Genomic DNA, 19,379 nt, shown 5'->3' on the forward strand with positions numbered 1-19,379 from the left:
CTGATCGGAAGATCAGCGGTTCAAATCCCTGCAACGGGGTGAGCTCCCGTTGCTCGGTCCCTGCTCCTGCCCACCTAGCAGTTCGAAAGCACATCAAAGTGTGAGTAGATAAATAGGTACTGCTCCGGCGGGAAGGTAAACGGCGTTTCTGTGCACTGCTCTGGTTTCACCAGAAACAGCATAGTTGTGCTGGCCACCACAGCCCCAGAGTCATCTGCGACTGGACTTAACTGTCAGGGGTCCTTTACCTTTACCTTTTTATTACTTGAATGAAGATAAAGCACTATCACAGAAGAGGCATTTTCCACACACACAGGAAGGACTGCTTCTTCTAGCAGATAGTGCCTGCTGCAGTGCGTGTAAATCATCTAAAAAAATTGTTTATAGCCCCCCCCCCCTTTAGAGCTATTGTTTTGTTCAAGGGCAAATAAATTAAAACTCATGATTCATTAACTACTTTTTTTAAAAAAAAATCCTTATTAATGACACTTTTTCTTATTGTTCATTGTTTTTATAGTGTCAACAAGGTGCATTGTACTGTAGACCCATATAAGTGGTTAGGTCCCTGCACCGAGAAGCTTACAGTTAAACGTAAATTAAAGTGAATGAAGATGCAGGAAGGTTTTAAATCTGTCTTCATCCATGCAAAAGGAGAAAACGAACCATGCCCATTCTGAGCAGATAAGTTTATTGTAGCACTATAAAGAAGGAATCTTTTACGTTTCCTATTGGAGTTGGAAGGTAATTGTGCTTCCCAGATCCCAAGACTTGGAACAGTGGCCACTCCAATGACCTCTCCTGCTCACCTTCATTGCTCTGGGAGCCTACCTCAGGTTAACATTTCTACACAAGAAACAATGCAAAAGGGTCTCAGAGAGATTTGAGGGCCAGTTTAAAAGAGTCGAGAAATATGGGCCAGTGGCGTAGCGTGGGGGGTGCAGGGGGGCCGGCCGCACCGGGCGCGACATCTGGGGGTTAGGGGCGCAAATCCACTGGTTAGGGGGCGCAAATTACTTGCCTTGCCCCGGGTGCTGACAACCCACGCTACGCCACTGATATGGGCACAGCAGTAAAGGTGGCGAGAGAGGAGATTCCAGCTGGACATCAGGAAGAACTTTCTGACAGTGGGAGAGGTAGTGGACTCTCCTTCCTCAAAGGTTTTTAAACAGAGGTTGGATGGCCATCTGTCATGGATGTTTTTGTTGAAATTCCTGTGTTGCCCGGGGTCCCTTCCAACTCTATAACTGATTCTATTGCATACAAACTCTGAAATCCTCATCAGCACGAAAACCAAGTCTCTAACTCAAACCGGCCCATCCCTACCAGACAAAACTTTGCCCCCCTCGAGTTCTAAGTTTACACACAAACACACAAACACGTGTCCAGCACGTGCCTGGTACCTCTCCTTTCTCACTAAGATCCTTCCCCTCCCTCCAAGGTATGATCATTCAAACTAGGCAGGAGAGTAACAGATGATGATGATGAAAGGAAAAGAGTCGGGGTGGGGTGAGAGAGGGAGAAGGAGAGACGCCGTTTAATGGGATATTCAATATCCTGCAACATGCATTTTGAGCTCTGCACTTCCAGCGGCTTAAAAGCTCATAATGCGCTCTGTACTTCCTCTCGCTAATGTCCACAGGGGGTTTAATGCTGGGGCCGATCGATGGGGCTCCTCTGGTGTCACGATCTCTTTTTCTTTACTTTTTCTTTCGCAAAAAAGCAGCAGCATAAACCAGACTAGGAAGGGACGGGCTAGAGGAGGCGGGATTATTTTGGAGCGCCGGGAGAGGGGGGAGAAAGGAAGGGGTGAAGGAAAAGGGAGGGATTTGGGCTTCTCTCCACCAGGACCTCCCCTCCAGATTTCTTCCTCTCCCCTCCCCTTTTATTTCCCAAACATCTCTAGATTGCCCACTCTACACCTCCTCCGCCTCCCCCCACCCCGCGTTGTGAGAGCAGCCAATTCTAAGGGCAAAGGGAGGAAAGGGCAAGCGGCTTCGACCGTCGCGACTGCGCATGCCCGGCCATCCAGGCATGCTCAACAAAAATAGAAGGGCAGCCCAACTGCCAAATGATGGGGAGCAAAAGAGGCTCTTCATCTCGGTAGGCGATGGGCTTGCAAAGAAGAGAAGCAGAGGAGGGGAGGGGGCACGGGATGGGTGGGTGAGGACTCTTCCAAAATATCCCCAAGAACTCCTGGAGGAACTTTGACACGCTTTGAGAGCGCACTATTCAGATGCCCGAGAGGGTTTGCTGTCAGCCCGGGTTTATTTTTTATTTTTTATTTTATTGGACTCTTCTGCACCGCTCTAAGGCAGCACGTGATGGGCAGGGCAAGAAAGCTCCACCGCTTTCTTCACCCTTGGGAAACTTGTCCCCCTAACCTTGGGAAGCGGGGCTGATTGGGGGGGGGGGGGAGGGAGAGAAGCTGCAGCCCCGCCAAGGAGAAAAGGCAGCAGAGAGCGAGGAGGGGGTTTGCACACACCCCAACTCCGCCCCTCACTTGGCTGTAGCCATCCAGCTTTAAGGAGACTTTGGGGCTGGAGGAGACAAGGGTGTAAGATGTGACACACGTATCTGCACGCGCTCACGCGCGACCCCCCCTCCCCAAACACACACACACACCCCTCTCCGTTTTCGTCGTCCACCGTCCCTACCTTTCGGATTTGGTGAATTTGCGAAACGCCTGCCGGAGATCGTGGAAGGAGCGATAGGTCTGGGGCTCGGCAGAGATGCCTTGCGCCCGGGTGGTGCGGGGTCCGATGTGGGTGGTGGGCGCGGGCAGCACGGACTGACACTTGTGCAGCTTCCTCCTCAGCTCCTGGATCTCCTCGTCCTTCTCGGACAAGCGCTTCTCCAGCTCTTTAATCCGCTCATCCTTCAGCAGCAAGAGCTTGGCAAAGTCCCCTTCCAGCTCGCTCATGTTTCGAAAGCCCTCGCTCCGCTGCAACTTTTCCCCCCTTCTTTTTGGTATCCCGTAAGGAAGCGAGCGGGGGAGCGAAGGAGCAGCAGCAGCAAAAGCAGCAGCAGCAGCAGCGACCCAGGCGAGCGCGGAGTGAATGGAGCCTCTAAGTAAGAGAGGGAGAGAGAGGAAAGGGGAAAGAGAGGGAGTGAAGAAGAAGGGGGGGAAAGTCAGTCCAAAGCAGTGGGGAGAGATCTGCTGTCACTAATGGGTGGTGGTGAGCGGCTTTCTTCGATCCACTTACTGCTGAATGGGCTGTAAATGGAGGCAGCAGGATGAGAGAGGGCTGAGATCACTGGATGTTGAGTGCTAATCTGGAAGCGTCCCTCGGGACCGGGTGATTATCTTTCATTGAGAAAGCAATTAGAGCTACCCTCCTGCTGCCGCCGCCGCCGCCCTTCATACCTACCGGATTCACTCGGGGAGGAGGAAGAGGAGGAGGAGGAGGAGGATGGAAAGAAGAGGCATGCGAATAGCCAACAGCAGCCCCACCAAACTCCTAAGCTCTCTCATCAGGACAAGAGCTGTCCCTTCCTCCATCTCTCTCTCTCTCTCTCTCTCTCTCTCACACACACACACACACACACACACACACACACACACACCACATCTTCTGTGTTAAGTGGTACAGACAACAGAGAGAGGAAGAAAGTTGATGGAGAGAGAGAGATGCAGTCCTTAAAATAGCAACCATTATTACTATGCAGCCTGAAGGGTGACACAGCTCCCTGTAACCAAAGCTTCGGGTCCGGGGTTGTAAAATTAGATGTCCTTCATAAATTATTGATCCCTCCCCTCCCCTCAAAATAACCTCCACAAATTGGTTCCTTCATAATGGTACTTAGCATTTGGCCAGGCGTGTGTCAAGGGCTCCAAGCACTCCTGGTGCGTTTTTCTCCTCGAGAATCCTAACAACAGCCTTGTAAAGTGGGTCAGTGTTACTAACCGGCTTGTTATAATTGGGAACCAAAGGCACTGGTGGCTCGCTTAATAGGACACATAGGGGGAATGTGAGGAGGGCTCCAAAAGCTGCGGCCAAGCGCCTCCAAAAAGCTAAGGAGCAGATCATGAAGGAAATTGGCATCTGCACGTTTGTTCCCGGTGTTTGCTATTCAGAGATATACTTTTCTCTGAATATGGAAGTTCGGCTATTACAGCTGATGGGGGGGGGGTAATAGACCTATAGCACAGACCTAACAAACCCATCACCGCATCCTGTGGCAACTAATTCCACAAGTTAACTCTGCATAGTTTGAAAAGTAGGCGCCTTCTTTTTCTGAAACTTTTCCCAATTAAATTGTTTAGATGACCCCAAGTTCTAATATTAAAAGAGGAGCAGAGAAATCTCTCATTTCATTCATAATTTTACAGTATAAACTTCTGTCACATCTCCCCTTCCCTTCTAAATTAAACAATTCCAAAAGTGTAGCCTTTTCCTGTATGGATAACATTTCTTATCAGCTGGCTTGTTTTTGTTCTATATCTTTCCAGTACTGCAGTATTCTTTTTTCTTTTTAATGATGGTGTGATCAGAACAGTGCAAGAAAATTCCAAATATGGCTGGAGCACAGATTTGCATAAGGGCATTGTGACAATGGCAGTTTTCTTTTTGACCTCTTTTCTATAATTCCTGACATAGAATTTGCCTTTTTCTCTGCTGCTACGCACTGAGTTGACATTTTCAGTGACCTATTCACTACTAATCTTTCTTGGGTAGTCGTAGACTAATCAGACCCCATCAGTGTGCGTATATAGATTTTTGGTTTTGTTGTGGGTTTTCCTTTTCACCCCAATGTGTATGACTATACACTTACTTATATTAAATCTCATGCACCATTTTGCTGTACTTTCATGCAGTATGGAGAAATCCTTCCAATATTTATTCACAGACTACCTTGAGTTTCATAATCAAATAAATTTGGCAACTTCGGTGCTCACTCCTGATGCCATTTGTGAATAACACAGCTGACTTTCCTTGGGCATTAAAACTTGCTAGTTTATTGCTGACCTCTGCTTCCTACCCTTTTGACCACAGAAGGGTCACTTGATGTGAGATTTGAAGTGAAGACATGTCAGCTCATGGCCTGCTATTACACCATAGTACTCTTAATAATCTTTTTATTCCTTCCTTACTGGGGCCTCTCAGAATTCCAGGGCAGAGTTCTCTTGCTCCCATTTCGAGTACCCCAAGTGCTGCTTTGGTGAGTGCCTATGCATTTAGAGTATATAATCTTCACAATAACATATATGTGAAGATACTGCTCTCAAATTGTGCAGTGTAACCCTTCCATAATAACAAAAAAATAAGTCCCACTGATTTCAATGGCTAGAGGTTGGTGCTGAAAGGCAATGTTCTCAAGTACACCTACTGGGTTCAATGGGGCTTTCCTCGAGAAAGTCTGGAAACGATTGCAGCACCAGGCGGAAATCCTAAAAGGGCCATAGCTGCAGACAAGCCTTTCTTTTTCAGGGATGTTCCAGCTGCACATCTTTCATCTACGTGGGGCTGCCCTTGAAACTGACCCAGAAACTCCAGCGGGTGCAGAATGCCACAGCAAATCTCCTCACGGGGTCCTCGCCATGGGAGCACATTCATCCGGTGCTTTACCAGCTGCACTGGCTCCTGGTGGAGTACAGGATCAGGTTTAAGGTGCTGGTTTTAACCTTTAAATCCCTATATCGCCCAGAACCCTCATACCTACTGGACCGCCTCTCACGGTATGCCCCATGGAGGACCTTAAGGTCTGCAAATAATAACACCCTGAAGATCCCAGGCCCCAGGGAGATTAGACTGGCCTCGACCAGAGCCAGGGCCTGGTGGAATGCTCTCTCACAAGAGACCAGGGCCCTACAGAATTTGACATCTTTCGCAGGGCCTGCAAGATGGAGCTGTTCCGCCAGGCCTTTGGTCGGGGTTCAGTCTGATTCTTTTCTTTCTGCATAAGAACAAGAATTAAAGAGGTCTCCTAGCCTGCTTTATAAAACCAGTGGTAACAGTTGGCCCTGGAGAATATTAACTACTCTCAGTTTTACCCATGGACTGCCTTCTATCCAGATTTTAATGTGCTCTGAACTCATTTTAAGATGTATTTTAATTAATTAATTGTCTGTTCTTATGTTCTTTGTATACTGTGTTAGTTTTATGATGTTAGCCGCGCTGAGCCCAGCTCCGGCCAGGGAGGGCAGGGTACAAATAAAAATTGTTGTTGTTGTTCTTTTAAGGGGATAAGCCTCTAGTGTAGCTCCATAGGTTGTTGGACTACAATTTACTCATTCTCTGGCCATTACCCTTGCTAGATGGGAAGTCCCCAAAATATCTAGAGGGCTACAGGTTTCTTACTCCTAACTCTAGTGTTGTTGTCGTTTAGTTGTGTCCGACTCTTCGTGACCCCGTGGACCAGAGCACGCCAGGCACTCCTGTCTTCCACTGCCTCCTGCAGTTTCGTCAAATTCATGTTGGTAGTTTCAAGAACATTGTCCAACCATCTCGTCCTCTGTCATCTACTTCTCCTTCTGCCCTCAAGCTTTCCCAACATCAGGGTCTTTTCCAGGGAGTCTTCTCTTCTCATGAGGTGGTTGAAAGTATTGGAGCCTCAGCTTCACAATCTGTCCTTCCAGTGAGCACTCAGGGCTGATTTCCTTAAGAATGGATAGGTTTGATCTTCTTGCAGTCCATGGGACTCTCAAGAGTCTCCTCCAGCACCATAATTCAAAAGCATCAATTCTTCGGCGATCAGCCTTCTTTATGGACCAACTCTCACTTCCATACATCACTACTGGGAAAACCATAGCTTTAACTATACAGACCTTTGTTGGCAAGGTGATGGCTCTGCTTTTTAAGATGCTGTCTAGGTTTGCAAAAAGGCCTTGCTGAAAGCTTGAAGCATCTCTGCAGTGGGGTGGGGGGATCTTGCTGTTGTGGACAGGTGAGTTATTACCACTAAGTGAGGTGGATGAGAACAGTGTGTCACACACTGCTTCAGGGAGGGGCAAATGTAGATTTTGGCAATCTGTCATGGATGCTTTCCTTGAGATTCCTGCATTGCAAAGGATTGGAACTAGATGACCCCCAGGGTCCCTTCCCACTCTACAATTCTACAAAATAACTACAAAATAGTTAGATGCATATCTGGATGGAGAAACCAGTAGCCCTTGAGATGTTGTAGGACTATAACTCCCATTAACTCTGGCCACCAGCATGCTACTTGGGACTAATGGAAGTTGTAGTTGTAGTGAAACACATTGGCTGCCCATGCCCTAGACATAAGTTCCAATGAAATCTATTTAATTATTTATATTGAATTTATATATTTATATACCACCCTTCATCCGAAGAACAAAGGGCAGTTTGCAATATAAAAATACAAAAATACATAGCATAGTAACAAAAAAAATACTACCCCCTCCCGCCCCACCGCCCCAGTTTAAAAGGCTATAGATTGTTTACTTAGCCAAAGGTCTGGGAGAAGAGGAATGTTTTTTCCTGGTGCCTAAAGATATGAAACAAAGAAGCCAGGTGAGCCCCTCTGGGGAGAACATTCCACAAGGGGGAGCCGTTGCAGGAAAGGTCCATTCTCATGTTGCCACGCTCTGGGCCTCTCATGGAGGAGGCACATGAAGAAGGGACTCAGATGATGATCTCAGGGTCTGGGTAAGTTCATAAGGGGAGAGAAGGTCCTTGAAGTATTGTGGTTACAGTTCAACAGCATCTGGGAGCTAAAGATTGGGGAGATGCTACTCTCCATTGCTGAAGAATTGTGTGGTCCCCATGAGCAGCTTGGCTGGGTTCTGATGTTGAACAGAGCAAGGGAAAGCTTTGCTTTTCTAGTTGCATTTTACAAGCTTATCACAGAGCTCTGGTTGAGGTGGGGCTAGAGCATGCACTGCCCTACTAGGACTACCGATTCACTACCAACAAACACAAGGCAACATACAATTGCCTTGTATACAATCTGTGTATACAACACAGTTTGTAACATTTTCATTAAAGTAAAAACATTTTGGGAATATTTATTTTCTTTATAATAAAATCATTGTAGCAACCTCACATGTATTACACAAAGTAGCTTACATCAATTAAAATCACAATATAAAAATAAAAATCACCGCATAACATCCACAGGTGACAGATGCAATTCGCAAAGGGCAGGCAGGTCACATAAAACAAAGTTTGTCACTAGAATCAACCCAGCCTAACAAATTAAACACATGCTAGAATAAAGATTTCTTCATAAGCTGGTGAAAGGCCATCAAAGATTGAACCATTCAGGTACTGAGAAGGCCTTATTTCTTCTCTGTAGATCTTAATGAATGGGCAGGCTGGCATGGGAGGAGGCAATCCCTCAGGTATCCTTGACCCAAGTCATTTAGTGCTTTAAAAGGCAAGCACCAACACCCTGAACCTCAAAACAAATTGTTAACCAGTCCAGTTACTGCAGGACAAGTGAAATGTGATCAAACAAACATCCTGACCGCCACATGATGGACCAACATAATTTCCCGAGGACTCATCAAAGTTAGTTCCATGTAGAACATGTTGCAGTAATTTAGTCTAGATGTAACTAAAGGGCAAGGCACATTTAATTAGGGTCAAATCAGACCTCTTTAGGAAAAGGCACTGCTGGTTCATCAGCTAAGCTAGCCAAAGGCACTTCCAGGAGCTGCCACCACCTGGGCATCCAGGTTCAAGGATGAATCTAGGAACATCCACAAACTGAATACCTGATTCTTCAACCTGCAAACTCAATACCTGATCCCCCCCCCAAAAAAAAACCCACTTTGAAGTTCTATTCTGGAGTCTATCTTCTTCCTGATGAGGAACAGCTCTCTCATCTGGATTAAGCTTCAGTTGATTAGCCCTCAACTCCAGCCTATTGCTATCAGCAGGCAGCAGTTCAGAACATCAACAACTTGGTATTAGATGGAAAGGAGAAATGAAACTCTGTGCTATCTGCATGTTGATTACAACACACTCTAAACATCCAGACAACCCCGTTCAGTCGTATGTAGATATTGAACAACCTACCAAAGAAGACAGTGATGCCATACACAAATGACCAAGGCATTTAATTGGTCCTCCAGCATCACTTTCTGACACTCACTGAAGAGCCAGAACCATAGCACAGTACCTCCTAGGGCAGGAGTTGTGGGGGACTTGTGGCCCTCCAGATTTGTTGGACTACAACTCTCATAAGCCCCAGACAGCATGGCTGATGGTCAGAGCTGGTGGAAGTTGGAGCCTAACAACACTTGGATTCCCCAGCCCTGTCCTGGGTGCATTCCCTTCAAACTGTCTGGAAGTGTACAATGGTCAACAGCATCAAACATTCCTAAAAGGTCCAGCAGAACCAAATGACATGTAAATTCCTGGTTAAGAAAAAAAGGGGGGGTCAAAAAAATATCATTTTGGTGCCACCCAAAATAATAGCACTCTAAATACTATCCAGCTTACCCAATAAGCTCTGCCTATCCAAAACTCTTCCTGGTGGATGTTTTAAAATCATTATCACCACCTTTATTATACTTAAATGATCCTGAAAGAGATCCTGATTATACTGAAAGAAATGGCAGAGTGCTTAAAGGGGCAACTTCAGGAAACTTCAAAGAACTTTTAATAAGGTTTGGTTTATTTAAGGAAATTGTTGTGGATGTAAAAGCCTCTGAACTTAAAAATAATGGTCCCTACCAGCATACATGTTTCTGCTGCTAACAACTAATGGACACTAAAATATACAGAGACTGTGGAGCTTTGAGACAGTTACAGAAATCTCTGATGGAGTCTCACCTAGAAATGTGGCAGCCCCACCTAATGAGAAAGGATGGCTACCATCCTGTATCTATGGTTGTGAGCCATCACTGTAATTGAATGCCTACTGTCCTCACTACCTGCAAGTAAGATAATGTAACACATGAAAGGTAAGACCTAGCCTGCAAAAGGTAGAGGTAAAGGACCCCTGGATGGTTAAGTCCAGTTGACTTCAACTATGGGGTGCGGCACTCATCTTGCTTTTCAGGCCAACGGAGCTGGTGTTTGTCTGCAGACAGCTTTTCCAGGCCACGTGGCCAGCATGACTAAACTGCTTCTGGTGCAACGAGACACCATGATGAGTGCCACAGCGCAAGGAAACACCATTTACCTTCCTGACGCAGCAGTACCTATTTATCTACTCGTCCTGGTATGCTTTTGAACTGCTAGGTTGGCAGGAGATGGGACAAAGCAATGGTAGCTCACCCTGTTGTGCGGATTTGAACTGACCTTATGATCAGCAAGCTCAAGAGGCTCAATGGATTAGACCACAGTGCCACCTGCGTCCCTAGGCTGTAATGCTATACACACTTACCTGGGAGTAAGCTTCATTTAACTCAGTGGGGCTTCCTTCTGAATAGTAGAACTTTGCACGTAGGGTAGTGTTTATCATTCATGGATTTGCTGCTGAGCATATGAATAGCTTCCACTGAAAGATAGTGTGACTGAGGTGATGCTAAAGCAGCCCGGTGACTTTCAACTGTTTTAGACTACAACTCCCATCATGCTGACTGGGCTTATTGGAGTTGTAGTCTGAAGCATTTGGAGGGCACTGGCTTGGGAGAAAGATGTGCTTGATTATATAAACTTTTGGGTTTCTGATAGCTACACCACAAATGGAAGTCATCACTTATTGTTTGCAGCCTCCAAACCCTGAATTGTGTGTGAACGTATCTTTGGTAAAGATATTGGTTGTAAACCGAACTTTGGAAACATACAACTGTGACTTTTTCTTCACTGCTATATAATAAAAAACAATACAGCTAGGATATGACCATTCTGAGTTTTGTGTGTGAAGATTTCCCCATTATCTTTCTTTCTCTTTATCAACACATCCACAGCATCAAATAAGCAATGCCCACAGGCATTCAGTTATATGTGAGTTTTCCTTGTAAATTCGTTAGGCTTTAAAATCCCTGCTCATGCTGCCACTGCCGCCTTGTGAGAAGTAGCCTTATGGTGCTATTTGCAAAGTAGTCTTAAATGTTTCCACATTAAAAAAAGAAAATTAAATACAACTCTCTCTATTGTTCCAAAAAGGAGAGAGACAGCTCTAAATAGCACCAACATGATATATCAGAGACATAATTAGCAAGCCTTGCTTGATATTTTTAAAAAAAACCAGTAACCTGAAAATGTCACTTCTTGAAGAAACTATCATGATGTAATTAAGTGGAAAGTTAGATAGTTTTAAAATGAAACCAATTAGGTTTCAACAGCAAATTATAAAGGCATATTAGAACACCTTGTATCCCAATTTACAGCCAGCATGATGCTTGAATCTTATTCCATGCAGTTGTAATTATACTATTTCCTATAAGTCACGTACATAATCTATTTTTCATAAGCCCCACAGTTTCAGCACATTGCCACTCTCCCACATTTAGCACCCCTAGAGAACCACTCCTGCCAATGTTACTGGAATTATTTGGGGAGACAATTTACAGGCAGCTTATAAGTGGTGTTGGCTTCTGCTTTGGAGAAGAGTTTCAAAAATAAAGGCCATTTAAGTCATTGGTGACCTTGAAATTGACTGCCCAGATACAGTGGAAGCAAGTTGGATGTGGCAATGGAGGTTGTGCGTAACTTCCTCCCAGCTGGATTGGACCCAGATGCTCAAAGGATTGCTATCAAGTGTGTCAGACCCTGCACCAGGCCACCCAATCTGCTCCCTCCTAAATCTGTTCTAGGTTCTCTCCAACCCTCTGGAACAGATTTGGGGAGGGTATGGGGTGTATGTGGGGAAAAGAGAAGGGGGGGGAGTTCCATTGCCAAGCAGATATCCTTGCATGGATGGAACACATTACTTGAATAGTGCCCTGTCTGTTACATTTTCTTAGTGCAAATCTCCCCTCCTGAAATATAAACTTCCTGTTACAAGCAATTACCAATCCAGTGGGGTTAAAGTACCACACTTTCTCTTGAAAGAGCTAGATTCAAATCCACACTTGGTAATGAAGCTTCTTTGATGACCTTGGGTCAATTGCTTTCTCTCAACAAAGGGTGGGAGAGAAATTTGATTCAGTTCACATTTAAAGCCAAATTTCCAAAACAGCATGAGAACTGAAACATAGCTTAAAAATTCACTTATCTGAATTTTGGGATGCAGTTTTTCATCCTATTTTGAAAGATGCATGTATTGGGGAAAATGGGCATAAAGGTGAATATACCAGTAAAAATAACATACAAAATGTAAATTGCTTGCAAAAAAGGGTACATTATTCAATAGTATGCTTTTATTAGGTGAAATTTACATTGAAATGTTGAAGGATTTTATTAGAATTCTTTTTTTAAAGCAAATTGCTGCAGAAACCTGGAAGACTGAATTTAAGATTATAAAAGTGAGAAACTAAGGTGAATCAAAACTTACAAATCTTGGAAGCCGCCCAGAGTGACTGGGGAAACCCAGCCAGATGGGCGGGGTATAAATAATAAAAAAATATTATTATTATTATTTCCATCAGTACTCTCAACCTAACTGACTTTGAGGGATTTGTGGGAAGGATAAAAAGGATAGATAGATAGATAGATAGATAGATAGATAGATAGATAGATATAGATATAGATAGATGATAGATAGATAGATAGATAGATAGATAGATAGATAGATAGACAGACAGACAGAGGAAAGGTGAGGTGTAAATAAATAGATAAAAGTTAGATGAAATGGTGGCAGGCAGAAAACAGAGTTTTACTGAAAACAGATATTCTACAGCTGCTCCTGTCAAATGTTTCAAATGGTGCCTTACACAGATGTGTGGCTGTTGGTAGAAACTGGCACTTCAAGCTCAATGAGAATGGATGAGAGGGAAGGCTCTTTAGGGAGTGTTCTTATCCGAAAAGGAAAATGGAATTCCATCCAGTCAGTGCTTCTGCAAATGCATACCATACTTGAACAATTCTCATGGGTCGTAGGGAAGGGAGTTAGCTATGGGGGGTGGGGAAGGGGAGCCATGATGAAACACAACACTTTTGTGCAAAGCTAAGGCAGACATGACTTTTTATGGAATATTTTGATGGAATACTTGGGTCATTAACAAAAATGAAAAATGATTCTAAAATAGAAATTACGTTACATAAACTTTGATAGGTAGAAGGATGTTACCAGTAGCTCTATGGCCCTATCCACACATTACACAAAGGCATGGCATTGTCGGGAGCAGGCCTGTGCTTTTTAGTGGCACCCCTGACAAGCAACCATCTGATGAGCTTATTTGTCTGTAGAGAAATCTATATGCAGGTGGTCTTGCTCACCTGTAAAGGCTTCAAGCAGTCAGGACCCCCAGCTGTGCAGAAGAAAGGCACAACTCTTTTGAGGAAGGTGGTGCAGTTTCAGAGGTAGGGCTAAAAGCATGGCCTCTCTCCAAAGTAAACATTGCCATGCCTTACGTTTGAGTAATGTGTGAAAAGGGCTTATGTTTCACAACACTAATGTGGGGAGAATTGAAAAAGGGATGCCCAATACTCCCCCTGAAATTCCCCCTGGGAAGTTTTGAATCCCGCCCACCACCCTTGCCAGGCTCCACAATGCAGTGGAGAACTGGCACACAGTGTGGAATTTAAACCATTTGTATCCCTTGCTTGATTTTATTCTGCAAGCGTTTACCCTATGCTTAAACTCTTAAGAAAATGTGCATTTGGCAACACACATGTGCTGACTCTGCATGTAGTTCCATCCTTTTGCAGGGAGAAGGAGGGTGGGAGATCTGAGTAACTTGAGAAGGGCTGCTCTCAGGCAATTGCCAAAAACATAGCAGAGAGGAGGGAGGAGGCTTATTTAAAGAAAGTTCAAGTTGCTATTTAAGGAATCCTTATTTTTTTAAAAAAATCTTCTCATGGGAAAAAAAAGAATCAGTTCTAAAATGATGAGATGGAAGCCTTTCTCACTATTTTAGATTAGCCTACCTAATGACAGAAAATAGTTTCTTCATAAGCTTCTTCATAAGTTTCTGGCCTGGTCAGACTTAAATATATTTAAACTGATTTCTGAAAACACAAAATTATTGGACACAAATCAGGGGGAAATGAAGCGTTACTCAAGTCCTGTTGATTTCATCTGAAGAATTAAGCTCCCTCCTGTTTATGGAAGAATGGAATGGGGAAGTTTCCCAAGTGATAGCAGCCCTAAAAGGGAAATAAATGTTATATTGCATGTTACTTGTAAGTAACAGAAGGCTTGGTTAGGTCTTTTTTCTTTTAAAAAACAAACTAACTAAAAATAAAATAAAAGGAAAACAGCGCCCTCTCGTGTCTGAAAGCACCTTGTTGGAGCACTGAAGGATGTGGAAAGAAATATGACCATGGTCCCAGAATACAAAACTAAAATGATACTTGGTGAAAGGTATTTGACATTGTAGCAGTCTAAACTGGTTCCCTGGCTGGGCTGTTTTTAGCTTTCTAAGCCTGCCTGCTGTTTTAAAGGATATTTGAAGAACAAGCAATGATTTTAAGTGATGCACTGCATGGGGGGGGGAACTGTATTACTACTATTATTATTTATTATTATTTCATTACATATGACCCATTGCCTGTTACAGTTACAGATTGCTACAGAGTTACAGTCTCCTGCCCCAAGAAGCTTACAATCTAATTTTCTGTGGAGGTGAAGGCCAAAAATAGAGGGGAGAAAAAATAATGTGGAAGAACAACTGTGCCTTTTCTTTCACTGGTACTTAAGTTTGCGTAGGGTTTTATGTCAAATTAGGAAAGATGGGTTTAGAGAAGTTATTTGACAGTAAAGAGATGTGATAGGATGGGAAGCCAGCTCTCATCAACCCCAGCCAGTATGGTCAGTGATAATGATCTTGATAACTGCAGATGGAATCAAGCTATAATCCTAATGCGTTAATGAAATCCTGTGTGTTTGCAGTTGCTACGTTTAACGTCCTGGCCAGGCTTGTGTCCTGGCCCACAAGTCAATGTGTTGCAGTTTGAATGTGTTGTGGTCAGGGTGTACAAAAGGTCTTTGTGACTGATGGACTTGGACTAAAAGTCAATAGCCTTTGGACTTGGTTATTACAAGTACATAAATGAAATGAGGATAAAGGGCTTCATGTGCTGGTAGAGAGGTGTGTCCACCACTCTCTGATACCACAAAGATGTCAGTTATGAACCTGCCAGTGCCCAGCTGTGCACAGGGGCGAATTATGGCTAACCAACACCCAGGGCAGGGCAAACCCCCGGTTGCGCATGCATTGTATCACTACGTACAATGCATGCATTGCTATGTAAGGCGCATGTGTGGCATCGCTACGTACAGCGTATGTGTGTGACACCGTGCATGTGTTGTATGTAGTGGTTTGCCGCCGGTGCTGCCCGAGTGCTGTACGGATGGTGGTGGGATCCTCCACATGCGGCTGTGGCGGCGCGATGGCTGCTCGCGCCGCCGCATCCAGGGGTGGCGGGGCAAACAGCCCACGGGATGCCTTCTTGTCACCCCTCCAGACATGGCACCCGGGACGGACCACCACCCCACCACCCTCCCTTGCATTCCACTGGCTGTGCAGAGATATGTGCATGGTTCTTTCCATGCTGGCTGGAAGGGGGTGCAGGGATACCTCTTTCTCTGCTCTCCCAGGAACTATGGGAACTTACTGGATTTATTTATTTATTTTATTTTGGAGAACATGCAACCTTCGTTTTGAGCATGGAATGCTCTTTTGATTCTGTGATTCTGTATTCTTTGTATTTTGTTGTAACTTTATAAACACCTCTAAGTAATTTATATCACAATGATGGTATCATTAAAAAAAATTATGATGGCCCTGGCCAGGTCATAGCTCTCTTGACAGATGATTTGGTCTGGAGCCACAGTGTGGAACTCAAGGATGAGATTGTCCACCAGATGAGTGATAGGAACTGGACTTGAACAACATCTGATGGACCACAGGCTCCCCATCCCTGTCATAGGCAGTCTGCCATTTCCCTGACCTAAAACAACTTCCGGGGTGTCTTGGTTTTTACTTTTTGAAATATGCAACCCTAGGATATTGCAGAAGAGAGAGAGAAAGGGCCAAGAACTCCTCTGCAGCACAGCTGCTCCTAGGTCAAAATGAAACCAGATTGCTGATTTAACCTACACTTGTCTATCTTGGCTCTTCCTTCCAGGTAAGCAAGTTTAGGACTACAGCCATATATTGTTTTAAGATTTGGGTAGAAATGCTGCATCATGCTAGGTCTTAATGGGATTTAATTTCTCTTTTTTCCTGTGCTGTACAAAAATAGGTTTTGAACACCTTGCAGGAAATTTTTGCAGAAGTTTCTCAATGCTGAAATTTAACACCTCCTGCCGTTAGCATAAATGATTTGCCATTTGCCAACACATCTCGCTGGCATCGGCCTGATAAGCTGCCAGACACATTTCCTGGTTAAAATAAATAAATTGATACCACAGTATGCCAACTATTTCCTCCACCGCCCCCTACTTCAAAGCAGGTTTCTGGTAGTTTATAATTCTGTCAGTGGTTTTAATATAAAAAAATGAGGGGGCGGGGGAATATTCTGGGGGTGAACCCACTCGGGCCTGAGACCTTGTTAATTTTCAGGATCAGTCACTGTTATCTCACATGCCAACCTGTGTCATATTTAAATGGTGTGGCTGGTACAGAAGGCATTTGCCAGCTACCGAATTCATTTCTGCCTCTCCTGAAAATCAGCATACGTTTGGCCTAGTTTGGTAGAAACACTAGAAGACCAGTTGTTATTTTAGGACCTACATGGCATAATATTTCATTCCTAATTGCCCCTCAGACAGTGATCTTGTATATTCTAAGTAGTACATGAATGCCATGACAATTTTACTTTTCGTACTTGGTATTTTATGTTCAGTTCTAATCTTAATAGGTCAAGTTAACCACGGTGTAGAGATTGAGCACATTATTTTTTAGAAATTTGAAGGATATTAAATTCTATTAAAACTGAAAGCAGATTAAAAAGGGCGAGTTATTTAAAACCACCTGATGCACAAAGTCAGAAAAGGCCATGCTCTTAATCCTGGAATAGTCCTGTGTTTGTGGTTTCGGGGAGATTGTTTGCTGGAATATTCCCAGAGGCCTTCATGTGGGGAACTTCCATTCCTTTGCTCTGAGGTGACTTCTAATGGAAGAAATGAATAAATGTCCAAGCTAAAGTGAACCACAGTATTATTGCGAGCTACAGTTTGAGAATACCATTCCTCTCTCTTAACCCTTCAAACATTACTCAGACTCACCCTTGCACAACTCCTGCCACACCAAGCCCAACCCAGGCCATCAGTCATGTATCATGTTTATTGTGCATTCATCATGGTTAGTACTCAGGATGCTGTCAGGGCAGTTATACGCGATCATGCTTTCAATACCATTTGTGCTTGCAAAAGTTTTAGAATGGTTGTACTGCTTCAGCTGCAACTGGTGTGTGTCCCACAGTTTCTTGCTAAGATCCTGTAGCTTTCTATACTACAGGTGTTCTGTTTGTTGGGGGGGGGGGTTACTCCCAGTTTTAATGTGCTTTATAGCACAAGAGTTCCTTGACAATACACTGAAATATATCCATTTCCTTGTGGCATAGCTACTCGCACATACTTCTTAAAAGTTTCAAATAGAGGCATTCCCACGAGGGCCTTGTGTGTGCATGTGGAAATGAGTGATGGTTTAGCACAGCAATCGCAGCCTGACCACAAAAACTTCAAAAGTGTAAAAAAATGAAAGTACAGTGGTACCTCGGGTTACGTACTTAATCCGTTCCGGAGGTCCGTTCTTACACCAAAGCACTCTTAAACGGAGGCGCACACTTTCTCTAATGAGGCCTCCCACCGCTGGTGTTTGGCTTCTGTTCGTCTTCCAGGGCAAAGTGCACTAACTGGAACACCTACTTCCAGTTTTGCGGAGGTCGTTGTCCGCAGCATTCATTAACAGGACTGTTCTTAGACCGAGGTACCACTGTATGGTGGCGTGGCATCATAGGGCAATTAGCAGGAAGGGGAGATGTGAGGATTCATTTATTTATTTCATAAAATGTATACACCACTTGATTGTAAAAAACCAACCAACTTTCAAGTGGTTTAACAAAGGAATGGGCAAAGTTAAATTCTGGGTGAAATAAAGCAGGGACCTTGGGAAAGCAGCATAGAACACCTAATAACACAGGATAACATGGGGCCAGTCCAGGTTAAATCCCCTTCAAATGTGCTGTTGGCAACAGGTTCCTGCAGACACCTGTAATGAAACCTGGATGGGCCCAAAGTTATGGCTTTGTTCTCTCCCCTCCCCCACCAAAGAATGCAAAAGCAGGGATTGTCATGCATCTAGCAGACTACAGTGCATGACTCGTGGGGTGTCCCAGTTCCAATGAGGCCCTGCTACACCCCTCCAATGTTCTCTCTCAAACGACGGCAATTGAAGCTATTCCCAAGGCATGGAAGTTTTGAAAAAGAGTTGCAGTGTAATTGTGCATGTATGAAGAATTAATTTTCTGGTTCAAGTACACCACAGATACACGTGCAACATGTTCACTCAGAAGTAGGGGCCACTAAGTTTGATTGAGCTTACTTCCAAATAAGCAGGCAAAGATTTTCCATTGTACGGCACCACACGTTGATGCAAAGTCAGTGCAAATATATTCCATTGCATTGATTTCTCTATGGAATCCACTCCACAGGCCAACTCCCTGATGAGTAATCAGCAAGCGCCAGAGACACCCAAACCCACAATGCTTTAAAGCACCTCATTCCCCCAAATGAAGCTTTCATTTGATCCTTCATCTCCCGACCTGTCTGGGTTTACCTGCTTTTGGGACATGCAATGAGATCCTGCTCCATCCTTAGCCCTGTGCATCCAGTTATGTGCTGTTTCAACCTTCCTGGCAGCCCAGCATGAACACTGAGAACATCACGTCCCTTTTGTTGGCTGTGCAATGCACAAAAGACTCAAGGGGCAGCCTATCTCCCTTTGTACTGAATCCTTTGAAGTTTGATGCACTATAAGAGAGACTTGCTCTGTATCTGATCTTCCTAAGAGTCCAGTGTGCTGCACAGCTAAAAAAAGGCAACATAGCAGAACCAGAGGGTCCTTCACAGATTTATGAAGCAGCCTCTGACCTGGCCCTGATTTCCTCCTTAATCACAAAAATTAGCCACTGATTTTTTCAAAGAATCTAACCCCTGGTTATGCTTGGGGTTGGGGTGGGGGTCATTCTGTGGCTTTTTTATCATTAACTTCACAGGGTTACACAGCCAAGATTGCCAGAACATTGTCTCAACTCCTAACGGCGTTATTACTACTACTCCCCACCCCTGCAGAAAAGAAACTGCAGATAGTAGATATCAAAGACTCGCCAGCTATTGAACCAGGAAGAGCGGGTGCCTTCATTCCTCACTGAGAACTCCCTCTGACAAAAGGAGATCACTTTACAAGACAG

The 19,379-nt window shown here is 44.3% G+C and overlaps 1 protein-coding gene across 1 annotated transcript in view; it reads right to left on the minus strand.

The window, feature by feature from the left end:
- PRKG1 (protein kinase cGMP-dependent 1) overlaps positions 1 to 19,379 on the minus strand; it is a 634,135-nt gene that overhangs the window by 578,989 nt on the left and 35,767 nt on the right. The window contains exon 2 of the mRNA XM_083503064.1: positions 2,655 to 3,065. Coding sequence (XP_083359190.1) covers positions 2,655 to 3,065 — 411 coding nt within the window. The remainder of the gene's footprint in view (positions 1 to 2,654; positions 3,066 to 19,379) is intronic.

The sequence above is a fragment of the Podarcis liolepis genome (genome assembly GCF_965112155.1).
Source record: "Podarcis liolepis genome assembly, chromosome: 5".
NCBI classification, from domain to species: domain Eukaryota; kingdom Metazoa; phylum Chordata; class Lepidosauria; order Squamata; family Lacertidae; genus Podarcis; species Podarcis liolepis.